Below are 25,905 nucleotides of genomic sequence, written 5' to 3' on the forward strand. Positions count from 1 at the left end.
TCGGAATCTGGATCCGCTGGCTCGAAAATCGAGGCACCCAGAAAATTTTGACGACGACCTAGTTGAGATCTCGAAAAACCCACCACGAATTTGTACTCAGAAAACTTTTTCGACTGAATCTGGAGGGTCAAAACCCTAGCCGAAAGTCAAAAAATGCAGGTTTGACCAAGTTGTAGGTTGCAGAAAAAATGGCGGGTCTGTATCGTGCCGAAAAATGCCGAAAACCCTTGCCAGACAGACGCAAACAGGGAGAATCCTGTTACACGGCATAAACACAGTCCAAAACGGACTTTTCAACAAAATTTTTTTTTCGAAAATCTGCAGCAAAACTAAGAGGCCCGAAAAATCTCGGAAAAGAATTCACAAATTCTTTATTCAGGCTCTGATACCATAATACAGATGCAAAAGCATATGGATTTCAAAGAGTCGATGTTGTTCAATTAATCGAGGAGACAAAGCTCCTTTAAATAGAGTTACAAAGATGATGTTTCTAAAAGAAACAAACATTAACTAGAGGCGAAATTAGAAACAACTTAAATGACCATTAATAACACAAAGAGAGATATTATTCTAATAGACCAAATGGGGGAAGTACAAGTCACATGATGCAAATGCAACTTTCCTAAGTAGATACCTACCTAAACAAGCTTATCCTATCCTAGGTACACATTTGCAATAAAGTAATTAAGTTAATTAACTCAGTTACCGGTTCTTGCCTAAACTGGCTGGGTCCTGATCCTGGTCCCTTTCCGGTCCTGGTCCCAGCCTGGTTCGCCCTGGGTCCCACCCGGGTCCTGCCCAGGCGGCTGGGTTCCCTGTGGGTCCTGTCACGCAGGACCCACAGGGAACCCAGCCGCCTGGGCAGGACCCGGGTGGGACCCAGGGCGAACCCAGGAGGACCCGGGTGAACCCAAGAGGACCCGGGTGAACCCAAGCCCGTGGGTTCCCAAAAACGGGGCCCACGGGTTAGAAAGCAATTAAAAACAATTTAAAAACAATTTTTTTAATCTTATTTTTACATCTAAACCCTAATCCGCCCCTCTATGATGCATTTCATGCATCAAAACATGCATTCAACCTATTCTACTTGCATTTATCTGTTATCATTTATGTATCATTGTATGGGAAAGTTACATTGTATGTTTCATATTTGTATGTTTGAACTGTGAACATATATAATTTTGATGTTTGAAGTTTGAACATATATATATATATATATTAAAAAAAATTAAAAAATATATATATATATGTACGGACGAACCCGTACCCGTACCCAAATTTTTTTTTTTTTTGCCGAATCCGCGAATCCGAACCCGAATCCGACCCTGAATCCGAACCGGAACCGGTAACTTAGTTAATTAACTAAATGCAAGGAAAAAATATGCAGCAACGTTATCAACCCTATGAAATGGTCTCATATGTGCAATCTCCCCATTCTGAAATAGGATCGATTAATAAATACTAATAGTAAAATTAATATATAAAAGGATAAAAATAAAAATAAAAATAAAATATAAAAGAATAGAATTAAAATATTTAAAATTTAGTTAAGTTTAATGAATGGTCAAAAGGCATGAAATGAAAAGTTGTGACTCCCTCAAACATGAGGTATAAAAGGGAGGAGAACTTCATTAGAAAGGGGATTTTGGAATCAAGAATGAGAAGTGCAGATCTGATTTGAATAATAAGACAGCAATGAGGAGACATGACCCTTTAAAGAATAAGCAATTAATATTAAGAGGAGGGAATAGAAATTCTGATTCTGAGTTTAATACAAAAAAGTGCAGGCATTGATCAAAGAATGGAATGAAGGGAGGAAGAAAGAATGGAACATAGGGAGTACGGAAGGATTAATGGAAGAAGAAAGGAATGAGCAGAAAATAAGGAAGTGACTTTTCAAGGACAGGAATGATGAAAGGTTGTGAGCCTTTGAAAGGGTGGTAATTGTGAAAGGTTGTGACCCTTGCAAAGGGAAGGCATGATGAAGAGATGTGAATCTCCCTCACTTTAGAAGTTATAAAGGGGAGAAGGTTTCATTTGAGGAGGGGATGGAAGGAAGATCAATTTGGAGAATAATTTATTATTCTCACAGGCAGCAATGAAAAGTGGTGACTCAATTCTTATGAAAGGTGGTGACCTTTCACCATTAAGGTATAAAGGAGAATTCATTCCAAGCATTGAAGGATCACTCACTCAATCATCAATCATCACTCATGTATCCACAAAAGCAATCATCAATTAAATCATTCTATCAAAATCGGCATTCATTCAATCATATATGAAACCAACATTCATTACATCATCACTCTCAATCATCTGATCAACAATCAACTCACCATTACCTCAAATAATCCAATCAAAGGATTTCATTGAATCAATCATACAAATATCAATCAATCAAGTGGAGATCTGATATAGGATAGCCAGATTTAGGCATTGTCATGCCCCGTCATATTCAGGGAGTCGACCCAGGAACTTAACAATTTAATTGACTAAGATTAGATGATAAGAAGCGATTAAAAGGGAAAGATGGTGACCTTTTAGGGAATCAGTAAGTCCAAAACAAAAGTCAGCAGTTAGCAAAACCAAGTAGTGCAACCTGAACCAAGGTGGCGGTTTAAAGAAATAACAAATGATTAATAAAAAATCCCGAGTTGACAATGTGATCTGTTAAGAGAGACAAAAACAGAAAATGTGTTTAACAGATATTTTGTTATAGAGTCCGATCTAATAAACAAAAGGCAAAAGTATATTACTTGAAAGGATGCAATTAGAAGACTATTCAACATCTGCGATGTATTTGCAAGAGGTGAGAAGGTACACCGTACAATCTTCCTTAATAATAGTTAAGGTGTAATTTAAAAGAAATGCAATGAAGAGAAGTCATTAACCAAGAGGAAGACACGTCTCTACAAAACTGAAAGGGTATGTCTTTTAGAAGAAAAGTTATATATAGAGATTAGAAAGGAGATTGAAGGGTGACATCAAAGTATCTGGATTTTGAAAGAAGGAAAGCACTCACGTGCCTTCAGATTGAGACATACACATCAACCACTCAGTGATCTGGGTATTTTTATTATTTTTGGTGGTATGATTTATACTAAGAATCAATATGCTTTTATATGTAAGTAATACTTATATGATCTTAGAATGACAACGCTGTTGTATTAAGTCTGCATATATATTTCTAATCAGTATTAAGTCTGCATATATATTTCTAACCAGTATTAATTCTGCTTATATATTTCTAATCAGTATTAAGTCTGCATATATATTTCTAAATCAGTATTAAATCTGTTATACATTTCTAAAGATAGAATGAACAGAATATGTAGAACTCCAACCAATCAGACATTCTGTTGTGGAGGGGATGATACGGTACATAGAAGGAGGGCAAGCAGCCGAAAGGTCCACTCTAGGTTAAGCAGGGGGTGATTGATGGATGTGCATCCGTACCCCTGAACTCTAAAGAGTTAAGCAGGAGGTAATATAATGGTGGGGCTTCCATACCCCTGAACCTGTTGGATAGGCTCAAAGGCACCTTGTATGATCTCCCGCGGTACTTCACAATAGCAATGGGTGGATTGGAAGGAGCTCCAAAGGCATTTATTGAATACCATAAGCATGAAATATCTGTGTACATTGTTAAATATTATGTTTATTTTTGTTACTAATCTGGTTGCAGGTTCAAGATTAAGGTTCTAATTCAATAATAAACATTTTCAAGCATCCTCCAAACCCTAATTAGGGCAATTTAGGGCAAATTGAGTAAGGTTCCTGTAGGGGACATTACAGGCATACAAAAGTTTAATATTATAACTGTGATTTGGTATGAAGTAATAATACTTGTGGTAGACAACATAATGCATCTTATTTATAATTACTCACTTATGAACAATGTGTATGCAGTCTAAGAATATGATATTATTATATGATCTCTTATTTAAAGAATAAGAGGCAATAATGTGTAATTCTTTATATGTTTGTTTAAATGCTGCAATTAACCATGATAGGGATAATAAGAGAATACAAGGAAGGGAATAAGCGATAATAATAAGGTCCTCTTCTAAGCATGCCACCTCATGGTGGTGATTGATAGTCCCATGAGGCCAAGGGAGTGCAAGGAGTGCTCCGCCCTTGGGCTTAGAAGGGAAGGATGTTTTTGACACCCTATTGTAGTTTCTCCCAAACCTTTACCATGGGTGACCATTGGATTAAGGAACTCCAATCATAGGGAGGAGAATAAGGATGGTAACAAGAGGGGAACGGCTATAGGATTCCTCACTAGGTACACTCCCTCATATGGATGGTAAAGGGCCACATGAGGCCAAGAGGGATGGTATATCCACTCTTGGTCCTGGGGTAGAGGATCGTTTAGGCACTGTAACGCCACGCCAAGGAACCCAGAGTAATAACACCTAATAACTCAAATACTTAGCAATTAATTTGTTTTTCTTGAAAGGAAACATAACACATCAACCATCTTTAACTCACTATACCATTAAGTAAACACATAACACAACATAGAAGAATCCTAGTTACACTATTTAGCGGAAGACAATCACATCACATAATAGAACTCTAAGGGTTCCCTAACGTTGCTACTAAGCAACACTCACTACCATATGTTAACCATATAACTCATCACATAAAGATATATACTAAGCTCATTTTAAAACACCAAATGAAAGTTCCTATGATAACCTTCATTAAGAATAAGAACATATATGTAATTCACATGAATACATTCACTTGCAAGATATCCATTGATACAAATGCATCCATTACTAAGGTCCTCTTACAACTTTCCACTTAGAATAATCTGAAATATCTTTTACAGTTACCAATACAAATATATATAGTTACATAAACTTTTACATCACTTCTGGAAGATGCATACAAATAACAACATAATGGTAAATCATCTCACAATTGAAATATGAAGATACTAAAAAGCACATGGTAAAGATCTATCTAGCCGCACATGAACAAGTCCACCAAAATATTCCCAATGGGTGAAAAAGCAACGCCACCCAACCATGTGGAACCCGTAGGCCCACCCCCCGTGCTAGGAGATAGACACAAGGCCCCAATTAACAAACAAACAGGTTAGGGATAAATGAACTAAACATGCATACTTCCAAAATACAAAAGATACTACTTCAAGAAGACAAAGATAACAACCAAAGCTAACCAAAACATAAATTCATAATTATAGAACTCCCAGAGATAGATAAGAAACAAAATCTTCAAAAGAACTCACAAAAGACTTCCCAAAAGAATATCAACCAAAATCTCCAAAAGAACCCCCAGAGGCTTGCACAAACAATTGGCTCAATAGGATACTAGGATATATAAGGCGAGAGTGTCATCACATAGCCTCCAATGGGTTACCCTGGTAGTTTGACTCCTCCTAACTTTAGACCCCGACCTTCATGGACAACTCATGTGGAACCGTACGATCATCCCATACAGACCAGGTATTGCACGATCTTGCCAGCTCAACATCTCTACAGATGGCAAGCCTTCCCAATCTCACCCTCTGCCTATATGAGCACACGGGGCCATGAGTGGAGCACAACATTATCTTATTAGTGTGTGTAAAACCCAAATAAATCTCATCCAAAGTTTAATCAATGTTATCATTTATTAATCTACCCACCTATGAGTTACCTTAGAAGCCACTTAGGGCCCCGACCCCATAGTGAACCACTCTCCCTTGATTCACCTACATATCCTATACTCTATGGCTCAACACAAACATCATGATACATAAGATAACAAAATGGAAACATAAAAGGTCCATACACATACATAGATAGCACATTTTGCAAATAGGACTTCCATACATAGACTAATCACAAGGTCAATTCTTGAAATTGAGTCATAATCCCAAAACAATTGTTCCTCTTCACAAGCCAAATCAAGAATGGGCACATGAACAATAAATCAGTCAAATTGAGCCAAATCAAACATAGACAACCAAATTTGAAAAGATAAATGGTCACCTAAGCCTTTGGAATTGAACGAGAAACCAAATTTGGTCATAATTGGGTCAATTCTGCAAACTGGTCAAAACCTAGAAAATGTTGGATAGTTGGTCAAAAAGCTAGGTAGTTGGTCAAAAAGCTAGGTAGTTGGTCAAATGTGTTGCACAGTTGGTCGAAAAGTCAGAAAAAGAAGAAAAACAACTAAGAATCAAATTCTAACAACAACCCATTTGATAACATCCCATAAACACAAAAAAATCAATCACAAGGGCTCATGGGGATTTCAATCAAGCATGCAGAACAACTGATTCACAGAAATAGTCAATCCCAACACTCGATTTCAAACAAAATGCAATATTTACAAATTACGAATAAAAAATTAATCTCAGATAATAAATACAATACAAACAACATCCCAATTCCCCCTAATAATCATTTGTATTCAAAATTGCATAAATCAATTGAAATTGAACAAGGAAATCAGATGCCTACTTGGAAACCTGTGAAAGAAAGAGATAGAGAAAAGAGAAAGTTGATGACAAATTCTGAACACAAAAAGGCCTTCGAAATAACAACCAAACAAACTTGAGCAATCCATATCATGCCTCGAAGTAACTTGAAAAATAATTGAAACCTGTAAACCCTGTCCTCAAATTCACTCGAAACTTTCTTCACAAAATTGCAACAAAATTTTCTCTCTTCTCAAATCTTCTAAAAAGAATAATAATGACAACGACCTCAACTCTCATGAAAAACATAATAAAACTCAATTACCTAAATAAAGCTCACAAAGAAAAGCGAAAGCCTAATCCTAAAAATATCACATTAAATCAATAATTAAATAATATTAAATTAATTCTCAAAATAAATTTTCCATAAAACAATTAAACAATAATAAATAAATATTAAGTAAATATCAAAATCACCAATTAAAAATCCTCAATAAATATTTAACTCTCTCGACAACCAAGGAAAGAATAAATAATTAATTCCAATTAAAAATATAATAGTCCACCAAAAATAGGACTAATGGTTAACTCTCATTCAAATAAATAGTAAAAGAATAAATAAATGATAAATTATATAAATAAATCACTCAAAAAGAATAAATAATAAATAATTAACTCCCACTCCAAAATAATAACAATATAATAAATCATTTAAAATGATGAATAATAAAATAGCAAATCATAATAAATGATTCCCACCATAAAATAATAAAAATACAATTATCCATAAAAATAGGATAACTAGTTCCACCAAGATCGAACAATCAGTTCCACCTTAAAAACAATAAAATGAATAAATATCAACTTGCACAATAATAAATAATAAATAGTAATCAATAAATCATTTAAATAATAAATCATTTATTTAATAATATCCAAAATAAAAATATATTCATTAAATCAGAATTACATTTAAAGCCACAATAATCATTAAATAATTATTAATTTAATTTACAACACAGGCTACAATTAATATTAATAATTAAGATAACATAAAATCCAACACACTTAAATAAATTATAAAATAGTGCCAACATCAAAACAAGACTAATCGCTAACAACTAGGTAACCAGATATTGTCCACATGACAAATCTGACGGTATAAAATGAAAACTAGTTAATTGTCTCTAGGTTAGAACAATGGCTAGGGCTTGGGCCTTGTACTATTTCTTGTACAACCATTGGGAATCAAAGACATGCTCAGACCTGTGGAACTGGGTGGAGTCAATGTTTGGTACCTACAATCCTGCACCAAAACATTTTGCACACACACAAACACACACACACACGCACACACATCTAGTGAAAGGAAATCGTGACGTCGTATGGAGCTTACAAATGAGTAATACGAAATCATTCCTTTCACCCTAAACCCCAAGCAAACGATACACCAAAGATCTATTCTAAAAATAGCATTTACAGTCAATGTTCACATGTTGCTAAAAATAGAAACTACTAAAAATAGAAAGTTTGTCCAAACGCAAAATTAGGCCAATTGGAGACGGTGAAATTATCTAAAAATAGATTTACTAAAAATAGACATTTCTAAAATAGTAAGTTCCTGAAAAACACCCAATTTTCATTAGTAGGCTCTTTGAAAGATTTCCTTTTCTACACCTGATCATTGATTAATATCTCATGAAACATCATAATAAATCACTAATATATATAATCCAAATCATAAGTATAATGTCACTAACATCAATATGTTTATCTCAAATGAAATATGACAGTAATCATATCCTGAAACATATGAGCGTAAATTAGTCCAATAACATGACTCACATGAATGTATCCATACACACAAAGTAACGAAATAAATCACATATAGAGTCAAAACAAAGTCAAACAAGTCAAAGTAACAAGTCTTAGATGCAAGGCATGGAGGGTCACTACAAGCACACCCTAACATACCTCTTTATCCTAACTCTCCTATTGTTGGATTTCGTTAATAAATTAGATATAGCTTATGAATTAGTTAATGTTCCTAACCCTAGTAGGAAAGATGTATGCTTTGATTCAAAATAATGTTTCTAATAGAGAAGATCTATTTTGTGGATTATGTTTCAATGAATTACCTATAACATGTTTGTAGAATCTCAACCAGGTAAACAATATCACTAACTCTATTCCATTTCTTGTTTTACTTGGAATTTTGATTTACGGCAAAAACTAGGGCATTTACAAAAAGGGATATTATAATATGGAACATAATACTATAACTAATTAATTGGTTCATCCTTGGGCAACCTCAGTCCGGTCTGAATTGGGTTTTGGGTTTGGGTCCGGTCCTCTATGGGTTTGGCCTGGATGAACGTAGGCAAACACAAGCCAAATTTGAAAATTTCACCTCCAGATACGTCCAGTCAGCAAATTTGGGTGTTAAATTTATTTTTTTATATTTTTTGAGCTTTTTATTTTAAGTTATCCATATGTGATTCTATAGTAGTGGTAAAAAGATTCTCAAAACCATGGCATCAAGGAATAATCACCGGGTTGCTATGCTAGAAAGAAAATGGAAGGTCTAATTTAAATCATAAACTCTTGCATATTCAATTCTCAACATCTAATGGTATCAAATTTATAACAATGCATGAATCATGTTTATCATTGTTAAGGATAGTGGATTGTGTCTTCAAGAGTATCAAATGGTTTCCTTCAGCACTCTAGCAAGTGTGTAGGAGTAGTGATCTGTAGATAATAGTGAGAAAGGGTTAGAACCATGTTAAAACATTAGGGCCAGTTCATTACTTTAACAATACTTTAAGCCTTATCCAAATTCTTGACACACTTCAAGGTTCTATAAACTCAAAAAGAAGTGGTCTTAATATGTGTAAAGACCTTGTGATACACCTCCAAACAGAGATAGTGTACAGGGTAGGCATCGTGAGAGTGATATAAACTTTAAATGACAGTGGTATTGAAAGAGAGATCATATTGTTCAATGAAGACTATCCTATGTATCACAGTGTTCTATGAAGAGCCATGGATATGATAGTCATCAAGTTGTTATCTATGAAATGTCATTCATAGTCTATTGAGACTACAGTCTATAGAGCTCATAATCACAAATGATTGTCATGTCAAGTAAACCCAAGTCAAATGACCTACAAGAAGATGGTCATCTAATATGGATGGTGATGATGATATTTTTGATGACCCCTATGATATTTGATCAATGATGGCTGATTTTTGATATTTGACATTATTATTTTTAACTTAAAAATATAATATGTATCATGACATTCGAGTTTGATTAATATTTGACTATTCATATGGTGGTGTATTTTGCTATGTTATTTGACTATTAATATGTTGGTGTAATTTGAACTTAATTACTGCTGCAAATATGTATATATTTCTGATTTTTATATGTTTTTGTATTAGTGAACTCCAAATTCAAACCCAACCCCCCAAAAGATTTTGATTGAACCTGTGAACCGAACCATTAAACCTGAACCTGAAACGGTAACTAAGTACTATAATAAGCATGCCATGGAAGACACCCAGGTTGGGTAGAAATAATCAAGAATATATCCCAAATGTAACTTGTCTTTTGCTTCCTCATGTACTACCACATTTGCATACCATTTGACTGCATCTCTCTCCAAATCAGTGATCTCATCAGACATAAGTAGTGGATCCACAATCTGAATATGAATCAATATCATCAAGGTCAAGCTTATGATTTTTATCTGCTCTTGTACCTTCTTTTCATCTAGTGGAAGGTTGTACTGTAGACAAGGTCGTTCAAGCACATTTGAGGCAACCTATTGTGTTTTTGTGTGAATGGTCTAAAAAACACTCTAGTTACATTCACAACTAGAAGCTATAGCACTGGGATAAAATGTGAATGGCAAACTTTTGAAGATTAGGTATTATATCATTAAAATCTAAGCCACAGAGTTCACCGAATTTCAACCATGAAGTTCGAAATTCGGCGAACTTCAAAATATGACTTAAAATTCGTTAAAATTTGTCTCATATTCGAACAGGTATAGGGCATAATTGTTTTTTCAATAAAATGTATTAAAAAACGTATTTTTACCACTTCTATTCAGTGTTTTCCTTGTTTGGGCAGTTCCAGGCATGGACATAGAAACCCCTCTGGCACAACAATTCTAGCCACGGACATAAAATCCCTCTAGCAGGGATTGGGGGGATCAAAATTAACAAATTATTGTCCTCTGTCATACTCAGGCAAGGCCAAGGTCTGCGCATAGGTGGAGCCGCGAAACATAAGTGAATGGAATTTTTGTGCGTCGAAGCGTATTTTGGGATTTCAATTCAGCATTTTTAATATATCTTAAATGTCTCATGTAAAATAAAATTGTATTAGAGTTTTCTAATGTTAGGAAAGTCGTATTAAAATCGTATGTAGATTAATATATAGGCTAAAAATGTCTAACTTATGTTAAGATATGTCTTCCTATTACACATATCTAAATATAGTTATTCAAATATATATATTAAAGTTGTATATTTGATATATATATGATTTATATAGTAATAATATTTAAATTAAAATTTTAAACTCATTTATATTATAATATTTTAAAATTTATTATAATATATAATATATTCAAATTTAATATAATATTATTTTATTTTAATTTATTATTTATATTAAAAATAAATAAATTTATACAAGACGAATTTAATCTGAATTTTTTTCGAATTTTTTCCTCCTCGAATTTCATTCGAATTTTATTGTTGTCGAATTCAAATTTGAATTCGAACCTTGTGACTTAGATTAAAATCATCCCACTAAAAATTTACAAGGACATTTATAACTTTGTATGTATTTTTTTAAAATGAAAGTTAAAATAAATTGTAAACTAAGATTAACCATATTTGCTTTTATTACTTGGCTGCAAAGTGGCTCTCCTACGAATGCATAAAGTTGAAAATAATAATGCCCCCTACACCCTCTTGTAACTTTGTTAGTCATTGTTTATGAGGTCCTGAAGGTTGTCATTGGGGAGCAACCTTTCAATACACACGTTGAGGCCAAGCATAACCACCACACGTGCTCTAAATGGGGAGAAGAAAAACTTTGGATTTGGATAGTAGGCAGCACTATGAATATGTTAATAGAGTTGGTTCTACCATTGATCAATAATGTGCTATATGAGTTTATGTTTGGTTCTATTTTGACCCATACAGATGTTGAATTGCTACTTTGGTCTTATCCATAGCTTCATATAGATATCCCATGGGGTTTTTATTTCCATCCACCAACAATATAACTTTGACCAATGATTTTGACACCTGAAACAAGAGAGTGAATGAAAAGGAAATTAGAAAATTTTGATAAAATACTAATCTCCTCCATGGTCTTGACAAATGCATCATAAAAAGTGCTTTTCACGATTCTCTTTGCTTCAGCCTTCCTACAATACAGACTCACCAACCACCTTTCATTTACAAACATGGACAATGTAGTTGCTATACTCTACAAGGTAAGCAAATTAGTGGCAAAGTGTGACTCTTGTACACATGAACTCCTTGTCAGTAATGTTATCTTTCATGAGATCCATGACCCACGAGTGAGTGCAGATGTATTTGGTCATATTCCTTTCATCTTTCACCATGCACCCAACTTAATTTCCTTATATTCTCAAGGAGAGGGTGAAGGCAGTGCGTGGGACAAGGGATCCAAAACAATGTAGGGTGCTTTGCCTCTAATAGTTAACCAATTGCGATGTATGTAGGTATCTATCACTATCTGGATAACGTTAGCCATTCTCGTCTTCATCACCAACTCATCCAACAAGTTACATAAGTTTTGGGCATTTTTTACTTCATTGGAGGCATTGATTGACTTCAAAGCCATAAAAAAGTTGATGAGTGTTCTATTCTTGGCATTTGTCCACTCATTAGATAAAATGTTGCATTCCTTGCTTTTCCAAAACTATTTTTGTTCCCTTACTAGCTTAATTTGCAATTGTGATGATCTTTCATCCTGGTGTACTGAAATTGCTGCAATTACGAAGCTGAGAAGGAGCATTCACTTATTTTCCATATCTATCAGTGGAACCATCCAATACTACTGTTGCGTTTGTCTAAGAGCTAGTGGTGTGCTGCTGAAGTGACATAACAGAAGGAAAAAGACAGTTGCTGAATGTAGGGAAATGGATAAGGTAAATGCCAACGTTGTTGAGACCTTACAAGCTTTGATATGTCTCCAAGAAGATCAAATAATAAAAATACAATCTTTATTCCCGTATGACTCTATTCCCATTCACTGGAAGCGCAATATTTCACTCAATCCTTCTGAAAACCAACATGCCTCTTTTCCTTTATGACACTAAGACCTAGGGTGAAGCTCCTCCATCCATATTGGACAATGGAACAAAGCTCAAACAAGGGATAAAGTTGCCCCAGGAAAGAATCTTCACTCAAATGAAACCTTTGTCCACATAGCCTTAGTCCAATTTTAATGATTTTCTCTGACGTTTAACAAGGTCATGGAATCCAAAAAAGTGGATTATGAACCACCAGCAGTTTATCAATCAGTTTCTCTGCAATGTGTAAATAATTAAGGAAAACCTAATGGCAATAATTATTTGTCTAGACAAGCTGGAAGAAGGCCTTACAATCCTCAGTAATTGCTATTGAAGTGTTCTTAACAGGACTAAATCAATGGAACAGATACCGGGCAATGGAAAACTAATAAAAGAGTTTACATTAACAAACATCATTGTTCTCTCAACAGACTGAACTTTCGAAGATATGCCCTACTTGAAATGGCTAATAATGGCTTATATTTTAATTGCCCTATATATTTTTGGGTCATAATTCTGGCGTAGTTTGTAAAATTGTATCTGAGCCCTAATGGAAAACTAATAAAAGAGTTTACATTAACAAACATCATTGTTCTCTCAACAGACTGAAATTTCGAAGATATGCCCTACTTGAAATGGCTAATAATGGCTTATATTTAATTGCCCTATATATTTTTGGGTCATAATTCTGGCGTAGTTTGTAAAATTGTATCTGAGCCCTCTTAGGCTAGTATATCTAGTAAAGTTTGTTGTGAAATATGGATCGAAGAATAATGACAGCGATTCTGGAAGACTGATTGCCGTGACGGGGCAACCGTTCATAACAATTAGTTTGTTTATGTTTAATTTCCGAACTGTTAATATATTACTCTCCAGATAATAACTGATTTACCATCAGTTAGATTCACGAGTGCTATATCTTAACACTCCCTCTTAGCAGGAGTGGATCTAAGTAGGTTTCTTGGGAGCATATTTTGTCATGACTTCCGACACAATTCGAAACAACATTTAATATAGTCTTGTCATGACAATAAACTCAATATCATGATATCCGGCTCAGTCCGGGACAATCACTTAAGAACTCAATCATGAGATGATCACATACTTTAGGATCAAGATATCCGGCACAGTCCGGGACAACAACTTAATGTAGTCAATCTTGACACTTGGTCAACTATTGTCAAGATCGTCACCTTGAAATAGTAACCTTAAACATAAGAAGATTGTCATCTTCTTGAACACAGTTAGAATATTGCAATATACATTTTATTTATTTATTCATGAACAAATTACACATGGTAGGAATTTCATCCTAATAATCTCAATTATAATCTAGTCATACCAAGTTTACTTTTGAAGTATTCTATCTTCAATCTTGCAAGTGGCTTGGTGAAGATATCAACATTTTGTTCTTCAGTACTGATGTACACTAGTTTTATGACGTTTCGATCTACCATATCTCTTATGTAGTGATAAGGGATCTCAATATGTTTGGATCGATTGTGAAAAATTGGATTTACTGAGAGCTTGATACAGCTCTGATTATCACAGTGAATTATTGTTGAATTCAGAGTTTTTTCAAATAATCCAAATAATAACTTTCTTAGCCATACCGCTTCACGAGCTCCCATGGAGGCTGCCATATATTCTGCTTCGGTGGAGCTTTGTGCAACTGCTGACTGTTTTTTGCTGAACCAAGATATCATAGCAGAACCAAGATTGAAGCAACACCCTGTAGTACTTTAACGGTCAGTGGTACTTCCGGCCCAATCAGAATTAGAATATCCTTCAAGTTGAATCTCAACATTTTCATACTTTAAGCCAAGTCCGATTGTGCCTCGTAAATATCTTAGAATGTGTTTAGCAGCCATTAGATGTATCTTTTTAGGTTCACACATGAAGTGACTTAATACATTTGTAGCATAGCAGATATCAGGACGAGTATTTACCAAATACATGAGTGAACCGACGATTTGTCTGTAGAGTGTGGGATCTGTAGGTTCTGAATCTTTTGCCTCAATTTTCAGCTTGTGCAAATTAGTTTCCATTGGTGTAGCTAATGGCTTACACTCCATCATCCCAAATCTAGTTAGAATATCTGTGGTGTACTTTCCTTGATTTAGGAAGATGTAGTTTTTCTTCTACCATACTTCTAATCCCAGAAAATAATGTAGAAGCCCTAGATCCTTCATATCGAATTCTGCTGCCAGATCTTGCTTACATTTCTCAATGAGATTATCCTCTCCTGTTATCAAAAGATCATCCACGTAAAGGACCAATATAATCATATTGCCATTTGAAACCTTGAAGTAGATGTTGGGATCCGCTAGGTTCTTGGAGTACCCTAGTTTGGAGAGATAGTTGTCTATCCTTGCATACCAGGCCCTAGGTGCTTGTTTTAACCCATAGAGAGCTTTCTTTAGTTTACAAACATAGCAATTTTTATCACGTATGGTGAATCCTTTTGGTTGTTCTATATATACTTCTTCTTCAATTGAACCATTTAGGAAGGTAGTCTTTACGTCCATTTGGTGAATTTTCCATCCTTTGGATGCTGCAATTGCAATGATTGTTCTTACTAACGTATATCGGGCAATTGGGGCAAATGTCTCTTCATAATCAATTCTTGCTTTTTGAGAGAATCCCCTGGCCACAAAGCGAGCTTTATGTTTTTCAATGCTGCCATCAGATGCATATTTGATCTTGAATAACCACTTGGATGAGACAACTGATTTGTCTTTTGGTCTAGGCACTATATCCCAAACATCATTCTTTAGTATAGATTGATATTCTTCAACCATAGCATCTTTCCAAGCCTGTTTTGATAAGGCTTCTCTGACATTTGTTGGTTCAGAATTTGTGAGTTCGGTTAGAAGTGTAGCATAACATTTTAGAGTTCTTGTTCTCTTATTTTCTTTGGAAATTTCATTTGGTTCTACATTATTCTCTTCAATCATTTTCCTTGCCCATAGAGGTCTTTTCTTGTTATTGAGTGTTTCAATATTTTCATCAACAAGAGGTTCAAAAGCTCTTATGATGTCCTCCCTCTCAGTGTCTGAAGGTTCGGAATTTTCTATGATATTCTCCCTCTCAATCTCAGTTATGTGATTTTCTTCTTCTTTAGTAATGTTATCATCCTCAGGTTCTTTGAGTGTAGTGTTTTCTTCAAACTTTACATCTCTACTTATCTCAACAGATTTTTTCCCTGGAATGTTAATGGGATATCCTTTAGTATTTTCACTATAGCCAATGAAGATACCTCTTTTTCCGGATGGTTCTAGTTTTGTCCTCTTTTCTTTAGGAACATGTATATATACGGGACAGCCAAATATCCTTAAATGACTTAAGTTTGGTTTGTTCCCTGTAAAAGCTTCTTCAGGAGTTATGTTTTCTAGAATTGAGTGCGGACATCTGTTTTGAATGTAGACTGCTGTATTTGAAGCTTCTGCCCAGAATGAAGTGTGTAAGTTTTGGTCATGCATCATGGCTTTTGCTGCTTCAATTATGGTTTTGTTCTTTCTTTCTGCTACTCCATTCTGTTGTGGATTATATGGTACAGTATACTCCCTCTTAATCCCAACAGAATTACAAAAGTCTTTGAAGTTGTCAGATGTATATTCTCCCCCATTGTTGGATCTTAACACCTTAATTTTCTTCCCTGACCGGTTTTCTACTAGTGCCTTGAATTCTTTGAACTTAGATAGTACTTCATTTGAGTCTTTGCACTTTAGAAAATATATCCATGTTTTTCGAGAGTAGTCATCAACAAAGATTATGTAGTATAAGGATCCAGTTAGGGATGGTGTTGACATGGGACTGCATAGGTCTGAGTGAATTAGTTCTAAAATAACTTTTGATTTGTGCTCGCTCGAGGGAAAAGAAACTTTCACATTCTTTCCCAAGGCACATCCTTTGCAAATGCTTGTGTGTTCAGATTTTAGTTGGGGCAGTCTTGAAGTAATCTTCTTTATGTTGGATAGAGCACTATATCTTAGGTGTCCTAATCTTTTGTGCCATAATTCATTATTATTTGAAACTTCAAGATTTAGTGCGTCCTTTTGATCACTGCATAGTTTGTATAGGCTACCATCTCTTGAACCTACTGTTATGGCATTTTTGATATTTGTATTTTTAGGCCAGAGTAGAACTTTATCTTCATTGAAGGTAACCCGATATCCTTGATCAGCTAGGCTTGAAATTGAGACTAGATTTCTTTTTATTCCAGGTACAAACAAAACATCCTTTAATTGTAGAGATACTCCATTTCTTAGTTTGATAGTACAGGTCCCAATTCCTTTCACAGGATATGTGGAGTTATCTCCAATAGTAACCTCTTCACTTGAGTGCCCGTTAAGTGTTTCAAACTGATTTCTGAATCCAGTTATATGCCTTGATGCTCCACTATCTACGATCCAAGTGTTTTTATTTGTATTTATTTCGCTTGATATGGCTAAGAAGAAAAGTGAGTTTTCTCCTTTGACTTCGGCTAGAGTAGCTTGTGTTTTCTTCCTTTTTGGACAATTCCTGTGAGTGTGCCCATATTTGTTGCATTTGTAACACTGAATTTTAGACATATCTCTTTTCTGATGGTTTTTATTTCCTCTCTTCCGTTTGGAGAACTTTTTCTTTTTGTTGAAGGTATTTGTATTAAGTGCTTGGATTTCTCCTTCTTTATTTGGCCCTAATCCTCTTGAGATTAGTCGAGATTCCTTGAATGCACTCATTCTTAAGTTGTTCAAATTTGGGTAAGTGGGGTGTTCTGCTAATACATTGAATGTAGGATTCCCATGAAATTGGTAATCCTCTTAGGGCTATGAGAGAGATTTCTTGATCATCTACTTCATTTCCAATAGTTTGTAATTGGTCTTTTACTTCAGATATCCTTGAAAAGTATAGATATTGTATCGTCTTTATTCATCTTTATGTTTAAAAGTTGTTGTTTCAAGGTTAACATTCTGCTCGCATTGTTAACTTCATATGTATTTTTAATGGTTTTAAATACTTCACATGCTTTAGGCAATTTGGCTATAGATGAAAGAATATGATCTTTGACTGAGTCAATAATTATTTTCTTTGCTTTATTATTACGCCTTTTCCAGGTAGATTTCTCTGGTTCATCATTTGGCATGTCTAGATTTTCTTCTATGCAAGACTCTGATTCTAGTTCTTCAAGAATGGCAATGATTCGTATCTTCCAGGAAACGAAGTTGGAGGCTGCTTCGAGTCTATCGTCCACTCTCATATTACTTGACATTTTGAATATTTTCTTAGTCGGATATATCCTCTGCGTATATAGCCTCTGCGTCGATTTGTTATTTACTTCCGATAAATGCTTATGAGTAATATGGCTGTCTAATTTATTCTCTTAATATTCTGGCTCTGATACCATGTTGTGAAATATGGATCGAAGAATAATGACAGCGATTCTGGAAGACTGATTGCCGTGAGTTATTGATCGTCTCCATCATTGAATCCGGTTTAAATACAAGAGGAAAGGTTGCCTACGTAGGGACATGTCCATACGTGGTAGTTGCCACGTATGGACATGCCCCTACGGAGGCAACCGTTCATAACAATTAGTTTGTTTATGTTTAATTTCCGAACTGTTAATATATCACTCTCCAGATAATAACTGATTTACCATCAGTTAGATTCACGAGGGCTATATCTTAACAAAGTTTCTATGCTCATTCCCATTCATATGAATGCTTGTTGACCTCCCACTTTTTTATCTTAGTTATATGCATCTGGGGTGTTTGTACTGTAATACTTTATCTTCATAACATGCATAAAAAAATTTGGTAGTCTGAACTTTGTCCTGGTTTGCCTCAGATGTAAATCGGTGGCAGGATGGAGCAATTGTAGCAAATAATCCCACTCTTATTGCTATTCGTGAAGCACAGCTCTTGTGGCCAGATACTCGGATTGGGTGCCTTATTTCCTTAGGCTGTGGAAATCTGCCAACTAAGGTTTGTGCATGAGCAGTAGTAGATTTGCATATTGTAACTCAATTTTGATTGGTTATGTGCCTGTTTTAGGATTTAATTCTATGTGCATTCTCCAACTGGGCCCTGATTTTTGAGGTTGTATAACCTGTTGAAGAAGAAGTTTACTAAATTCAATGATCAATGTAGCCTCGAGGGAAAGGAGGATGGCGATATTTGGATACAGGCCAAGTACTGATTGAGAGTGCATGCTCAGTTGAGCGTGTGGAGGAAACATTGGACACTTTGTTGCCTATGATTCCAGATATACAGTACTTCCGTTTTAATCCAGGTATTTTGTGATTTCATTCTTATTAATTGCACAACCAGAAACTTAAAATTTTAGAGGTTGTATACAAGTTTCCATTTGTGCTTTAGTAAATGCATGCTGTTGTCTGGAAATAGATTGTTTTTTAGTTGCACTTAAACCCAGGTTCTTTTTTCTTACTTACATTCAGATTTTCTTATCATTATGACAACCAGCACAGTATTTCTTTATCGTCTGACTTTATTCCACTTGTCTCTGAAGGCTTCTTACGAAGAAATTGGTCATGAGCTTTCCCTTGCTTTATTTAGTTGCTTAAATTAGTTTTTTCAACAAAGACTATTGAATTGTCATATTTGTCATTTGGGCTTTACCTTGGTCTACTGTGTGCTGTCTTTCAATTCGTTATGTACAATGTTTTTTCCTTTTTGTATATGATTCTACGAGGGAGTTCTTTTTTTGTAGTTGATGAGAGATGTGGGATGGAGCTAGATGAAACTGATCCTGCAGTCTGGGTTAAATTAGAAGCTGCAACTCAAGAGTTTGTTGAAGCCAATAATATAGCCTTTCAGGCTGCATGTGAACGACTGTTACCACCCCATCATGATGAAGAAGCCTGGTCGGATATAACAAAATCTTATCATTTCCTGTCAAAGACCAAGACACTTGGTTCAGGTCCATTGTTTTTTAGCTGATATTTTCTGATTTCAAAAATATATATAATGATTATCATGTATTTTCTATCTTGTTTTAAATTTAGATTCTTGAAAGTTTGGGGATGTTTGCAGTTCATGATGAAGCTGGACCTTGCTTGGGCTGGAGGCGTAGAATACTGTTAGCAGAGTCTTCTCAGAGTCTTGATTTACCGAGTTCCATTAACCATGTACGTTCTTTGCAAACTTATTGTTCCCAGCATGGAATTAAACTAGAGTTATTAAATAGGCTATCAGGAACTTCCAGATCAGCTGCTCCAGCTTCTACTCCTTATACATCACCCATGTTTACTGGAAGCTTTCCAACAAGTCCACTTTTATATAGTCCCGAAGTTGGTCTTCAGCAACTAAATCATCTTGATTTAGTTCCGCCTTTAAGCTTGGATGGAGGTCAAAACCAGGTTTTCTCTGGCAAGGTATCTTTTTCACCACCAAGATCACCACCGTTAGGGCCTAGACAGCTTTCAGGACCTGTTCAAGCACTACAGGAAAAGTTACAAAATTCGCCTCAAGTCGGCATTGTACATTTTGCTCTTCAGTGCGATTCATTGGGTTTAATTCTTAGGTAGGATTTGTAATTTGCAAACTATTTTCCATTTTAATGTTAGATATGTAAGGTTAGCATAAGTATCTAATATCAAAACCATTACTCATAATGAAATTCTTCCACAGCTGGAGAAATGATGTATTTGTAGTAGCAGAACCTGGAGCATTAGCAGATGCATTTTTACAAGGTGTTAGGGCAAGCCTGTTCCTTGGCGTTGGTCAGAAATTCAAGAAATGTTCTACAATGCCAAAGATCTCAACTATTTCTGGCTTGGTTGCTCGATATCCTCGTTTTCAGCTTGGTGGCGTTCTACACCGATTCATGGGGCGACAGACTCAGGTACTCTTGTAATTTTTAGGTTACTTAATATTGGAGCCTGATTGATTTTTCTCAATGGAAACAAGTTGTCTTATAGTCCGATGCTGTAACTGATGTAGTTTTTCCTGCACAGGTCATGGCTGATGACCAAGAAATTGCAGCTTACATGTTCCAGAGAATGCTTCCTGCCATACACTTGACACCTGAGGATGTCCGATGGATGGTGAGAGATTCCCTTAGCTGTTGCATTTGAAAGTGAAACTGCTTTTTGTCATAACTGGCCTGCTTTTTACATGTCAATGCTTCACATAATTTATAAACCCGCTGTTATTTTTTCATGCTGTCTATAGTTACTTTAATATTAGCCTCTGGAATGTCCAAAATCTAATCATGCTGTCTCTTTTGTCTAGACAGTTGAGTTTGAAACTAAATGCACTTAGCACATATTAAGCAGCATATTTGTTTGCATGACTATCTTTATAATCACAAATGGCAAGTGGGCATTTGTTTTTTTTTTGATTTTACAAACTATTATTTGAATTCATTAAAAAGCCACATAACAATGGAGTTCACCTTTGGTGGATCATCTCTGTTTCATGAATAGGTGGTATAGGAACATTTACTGCAACATGACAGAAATGTGAAATTCCCAAAGATTCTTAATCGGATGTGAAATGGTCATTTTGGAAATTGGCATTCTGTGTATTGGTAAATGAAATCAAGCTCGGAAATTGTTCGATAGAAGGAAACTTGTCAGATAAAACAAGAAAAAACTATACAATACTAAGTTATAAATGTGAAAAATAATAAACATAATGTGCGTAATTATTAGCAAAATGATTAAACTTAATAAACATAATCTCATAATCACTCACTAATCATATTGAGATTAAACATTTAGAGAATTCTCAAAAAGCTAAAGATTATACAGATCATTTCAATTTGATGCATTATCCTGAATCTTTCTTGGATCTTCTTGTTCACATTCTTCTGCTCTCCACGCTCTTGGTGGATTGTGCACCCCGACTAACCTTGGTATGCATGAACTCTTTTCTTGAAGCTTTAGGTGGAAATTCTCCAATTCCCTCAAGATTATGGTCCTACATATTTGTCAATTTTTTGTGTATTCCAGATTAGATTTGGAAATTTGGCAACTGTTGTTATGTATCAAATCAAATCTTCTACATACGAAATGTTTAGTGATCCTTGGTAGACAAGATAGATCAATACTTAAGGACTTAACCATTTTGACAGGAAAGATAACATAGTTGACACTGTTGTGACAAGAATTACTTGACATTTGGATACAATCCTGATCAAAAGAAAAGTTTTTTTAGAGATACCAAAATTGGCACCAATGTGTCTTTCTACGTCCATTTATTTATGGAGGCTGATATCGTTTAAGGACAGTTAGCTTAAGAAGATGGATAAGGCCCAAACAAACAATAAATGATAAAGCATAGATTTGAGTATTTGAATTATGGAGGGTCTTATTATGATCAATTTTGTAATCAAATGGTTGAGTCCTAGCATGCATCAACCTCATTCTTCATTTTAATTGCATTTATTGAATGTCTTTGTTGTGGTTTTTTGTTTCCCACTATGTATTTTTGTTGTGTTTACTTAAGTTTTCATGGCTAGACAATTTTTAATTGGATTCTCCACTTGTGACTGCATAAAATGGTATCAGAGAAAATGAAGAACACAAAATTATCAAAGCATGGTTGTTGAATCCTAGGAGAGATTGGTAAATGATATAAATTGTTAGATGGTATTTGAATTCATAGTCTTTCATCACTAAGTTGTTGGGTAGAAGATTCCTTGGTGAGCCTTCCAACACGTTTTTGTTGGGCAGAAGATACCTGTTGTGTATCTAGTCACAAAAGGGATCAATGTCATCCAAATCAATAAGCTCTTCTGGTTTAACCTTACCTTTCTTTTGTTAAGTTGAAAGACGTATCACACAAGAACTAGGTCATTGAGGTGTTGTTGATTCAACTTATTGCACTTCTTTGTGTGGATGATCTCAACAAACACTAGTTGCCCTCACGTCTAGAAGCACTAAGAGGTTGAGGTAAATTTTGGAGGGCTAGCTTTTGAAGTTTTGGGGTATTTCCACCCCAATTTTTCTATCAAGAACTTGTAATAGGATATTCAAAAGTTTGGAAGTGAAAGTAATAATTGTAATTTGGAAGCTATAAGATATAAGTAAAGACTCCAATTTTTGTTACCATTGACTAGGTGGATCTCCTTTGGATAGTTGGCGACAAAGAAAATAGCCTTCCCCTAGTTTGCTTGCAGTTTTACAATTTTAAAATAATAAGGCTACTCACATCAACTTTGGGTATGATATTCTCAATGCATGTTGAAAATCCCTTCATAATCTTTCCATTAATATGAAATATCCATGAAGCTATTAGAGAAGAAAAATTAGGGGTTGTGGTAATACACCATGCATGAATGGGTTAGTGGAATTGTTTTACCTTCAATCAATAATCTTCCAAATGGGATCAAATCTATCTCTTTCCTCCTTGGATACTTTTGGATGGATTTTTTGGCCCTATCCATGGCCTCATAATTGTATTTCATTGGGTTTTTTCTCTCCATCCATCAAGTGCAAAATCCTCACCAAAGTTTATGATACCTACAAATTACAAACAAAATAAAGTTACAATTTGCAATTTAAGTAAATACTTTAAAAAATTGAAAAGAAAGGATGCAATTTTAAATTAAAATTTGAGTTTGAAGCATAGATAAAAGACTTGAGCCCGCTTTTAACTTGGCAAGCTGATTTTAGACTCGGGCTTTGACTCAACAAATTGAAAAAATCAAGAAATGTAGATATTTTTAAGGATTTAAAACTTGTCCCACGTGTTGGTTGAAAATTTTGTACACCTCAACAACTGTACAAAATTGTGGATTTCAGCCACAATGTGTGAGTATAAAAATCTCCTAATTTAGGGAAGGCTCCCCCTATCTAAAAACTAAACAAATCTAATATGGGTGATACAATAGTCTTTCTTCTTCTTTCAAGAAAAACCATATTCCTTTCTCTTCATAGAAAAGTAACTGCAATTGTAAATGAATAATCAGCAAATGAGAGAGAGGAAATGAAGTTTCTTGAAAGCACAAAGACTTCTGTCACTTCCTTTGGGATGGGAAAACGATATCAAACGCAAAGTTTTGAATATCTGAAATCCTATCTACCCTTTTATGATAATAAGAACAAGTGCAAGGTACAACAGCACAAAGTCTGAAGTATATTGCCACTTTTAGCACAAAACAACAAGAATTAGTGTGAACTCAAAGTCTCACAGCTGTTTCTTAACACAAATCAATTTCTACTCTAATTTCTTTCAAGAACAAGTGTAGACACAAAGTCCTACATGCTTCCTTGATAAGAACTCTACTTTAATCTATATTAACCTCCAATATTTGCAGCACAAAGTCTGCAAAACAAATTTGATTAAGCTCTTAAGAATCACATGCAAGGAGTGCAATAGCGAACACAAAATTCAAGAGATTCAGCACAAAGTCTAAATCCTTGAATGATTTTCTTCTATTCCTTTCAACTTCAACTTACACATAAAAAACACAAAGTCTTACTTGTTGTAAATTTTGGCTGAGTTTACTTGCTTGCTTTCCAAAAGATATGGGAGGAGCCTTGAGAAAAAGGTGGGAGGATCCTAACTAACTTGAGAAATTCTCTCAACCACCACGACTTATTCCAACAACAGTTCTAATTTAACTCAACTTGTAGTTGCTTTACATGTAATTACATTTTACAAAAGTGCAAGTAAAAGTGATACTTGCAATTACAAAACTTGTTTTTACATGTAACTTGTCAAAACAAAATTACAAATACACAATTGAAACTATTCTATGTGTTCGAAGACGCGACTCTAACTACATCCTTTGTCTGTGATGATCTTCATGCTACTACAAGATGCTCTGTGTTCGAGGTAAATGACATCTTGAATTGGAACAAGAACTTGCACCCTTGATAGTCTTTGTGTCTTTAACCAGCGAACTTCCACCTTTCACATGCTTGGGGTAGTACCATTTCTTCAAGAGGGAAAGGGCTTCCTTCCTCTTTTCATGTTATGACCATCTCTGTCTTGAAAGCATTCTATAATTTGCATGCATGAATTGCTGTTTTATCTCATCTTCTTTTGTTCAACTTGAAGAACCCATAACACCTTATTCAAGATGATATTGCTATAAAACAATGCCCATGCCTTGATTTGCTGGTTTGATAGATTGTGTGTGCAAACAAGATTGACAAGGGAAGGGATAAATTGATGCAAAAATGGGCTCACAAGTGAATTTCGGGTTTTGAGGACTGCATTACATGTGTGGAAAAACAAGAGCATTAAATTGCAATTGTGGAGAACATACATGCAACTTCATATGTGTAATGGGTAACTACAAGTTTGCACTTGTAATTGGACCTATAAGACTCATTTTCAAGTGTTTTTGAGTGCATTTTGGACCAATTTCGGGTTTTGGAAGGCTGACTGCAAGTATGAAAACACTTGTGAAGGCACAACTGCGATCGGGTTTTAAAATTCCTACTGCAAGTAGACTTTAAATGGGAAAAATGGATGTAAGTGAAATGAATGGATGAAATGGTGAGAAAGGGATTTTGACATGAAGGAGAAGATGGAAAGAATGCTTTTGACCAACAATGGCAAACTTGGAAAGAGGGAAAAAAACTTCAACTTGTAATCAGATTTATAAAATCTGAATTCAAGTGAATGAGCAAAATTATTTACAAGCTTGATCAAACAAGAACAAAAAGAACCCAAAGAACTCAAAATAAAACTGAAAACACATACCTTGCTTGATCAAATGCCCTAGACCAAAACAAATGAGCTAGAGATGACCCGAAAAGCTTTATAAGAAGACAATGGAGCCTCCACGTCTGAGCTCTAAAGCGTGAAAAACGGCATAAACAATGGACAAAAAGCGCAAAAAACGCTTAGAAAAACGTTTCCCATTTGGCACCAAACACCAAACATTGAATATCAAATGCAACAAGTGTCAAAACATGGCGAAAAGTAAAACCATGGGAAAAGCCACCAAAAATGTGGAGCAAAAACGACAAATAGAGAAACAGAAAACCCCCACGTTAACATGCATTCAAGGTGCCATCTCCTTATGAATCGGATTCTTGAATGCCTCAAGAAAGAAGTCGCTGCCCTTGGGGAGGAAAAATGTGGTTGGATTTCTAGAATCCGACTTCAAGCAAGGGAGACAATTTAAAACTTGAATCAAAGAAAGATGTAATTG

General features: G+C 35.0%; 1 protein-coding gene across 2 annotated transcripts in view; it reads left to right on the forward strand.

Annotated features, from left to right (window-relative positions):
- LOC131067558 (phospholipase A I) overlaps positions 1-25,905 on the forward strand; it is a 122,693-nt gene that overhangs the window by 72,835 nt on the left and 23,953 nt on the right. For both annotated transcript variants that reach the window (XM_058002634.2, XM_058002635.2), the window contains exons 12-17: positions 18,619-18,755; positions 18,921-19,062; positions 19,501-19,710; positions 19,824-20,313; positions 20,421-20,634; positions 20,747-20,836. In XM_058002634.2, the coding sequence (XP_057858617.2) occupies positions 18,619-18,755; positions 18,921-19,062; positions 19,501-19,710; positions 19,824-20,313; positions 20,421-20,634; positions 20,747-20,836 (1,283 nt within the window). The remainder of the gene's footprint in view (positions 1-18,618; positions 18,756-18,920; positions 19,063-19,500; positions 19,711-19,823; positions 20,314-20,420; positions 20,635-20,746; positions 20,837-25,905) is intronic.

This window comes from Cryptomeria japonica, chromosome 10 (genome assembly GCF_030272615.1).
Source record: "Cryptomeria japonica chromosome 10, Sugi_1.0, whole genome shotgun sequence".
In the NCBI taxonomy this organism is placed as follows: domain Eukaryota; kingdom Viridiplantae; phylum Streptophyta; class Pinopsida; order Cupressales; family Cupressaceae; genus Cryptomeria; species Cryptomeria japonica.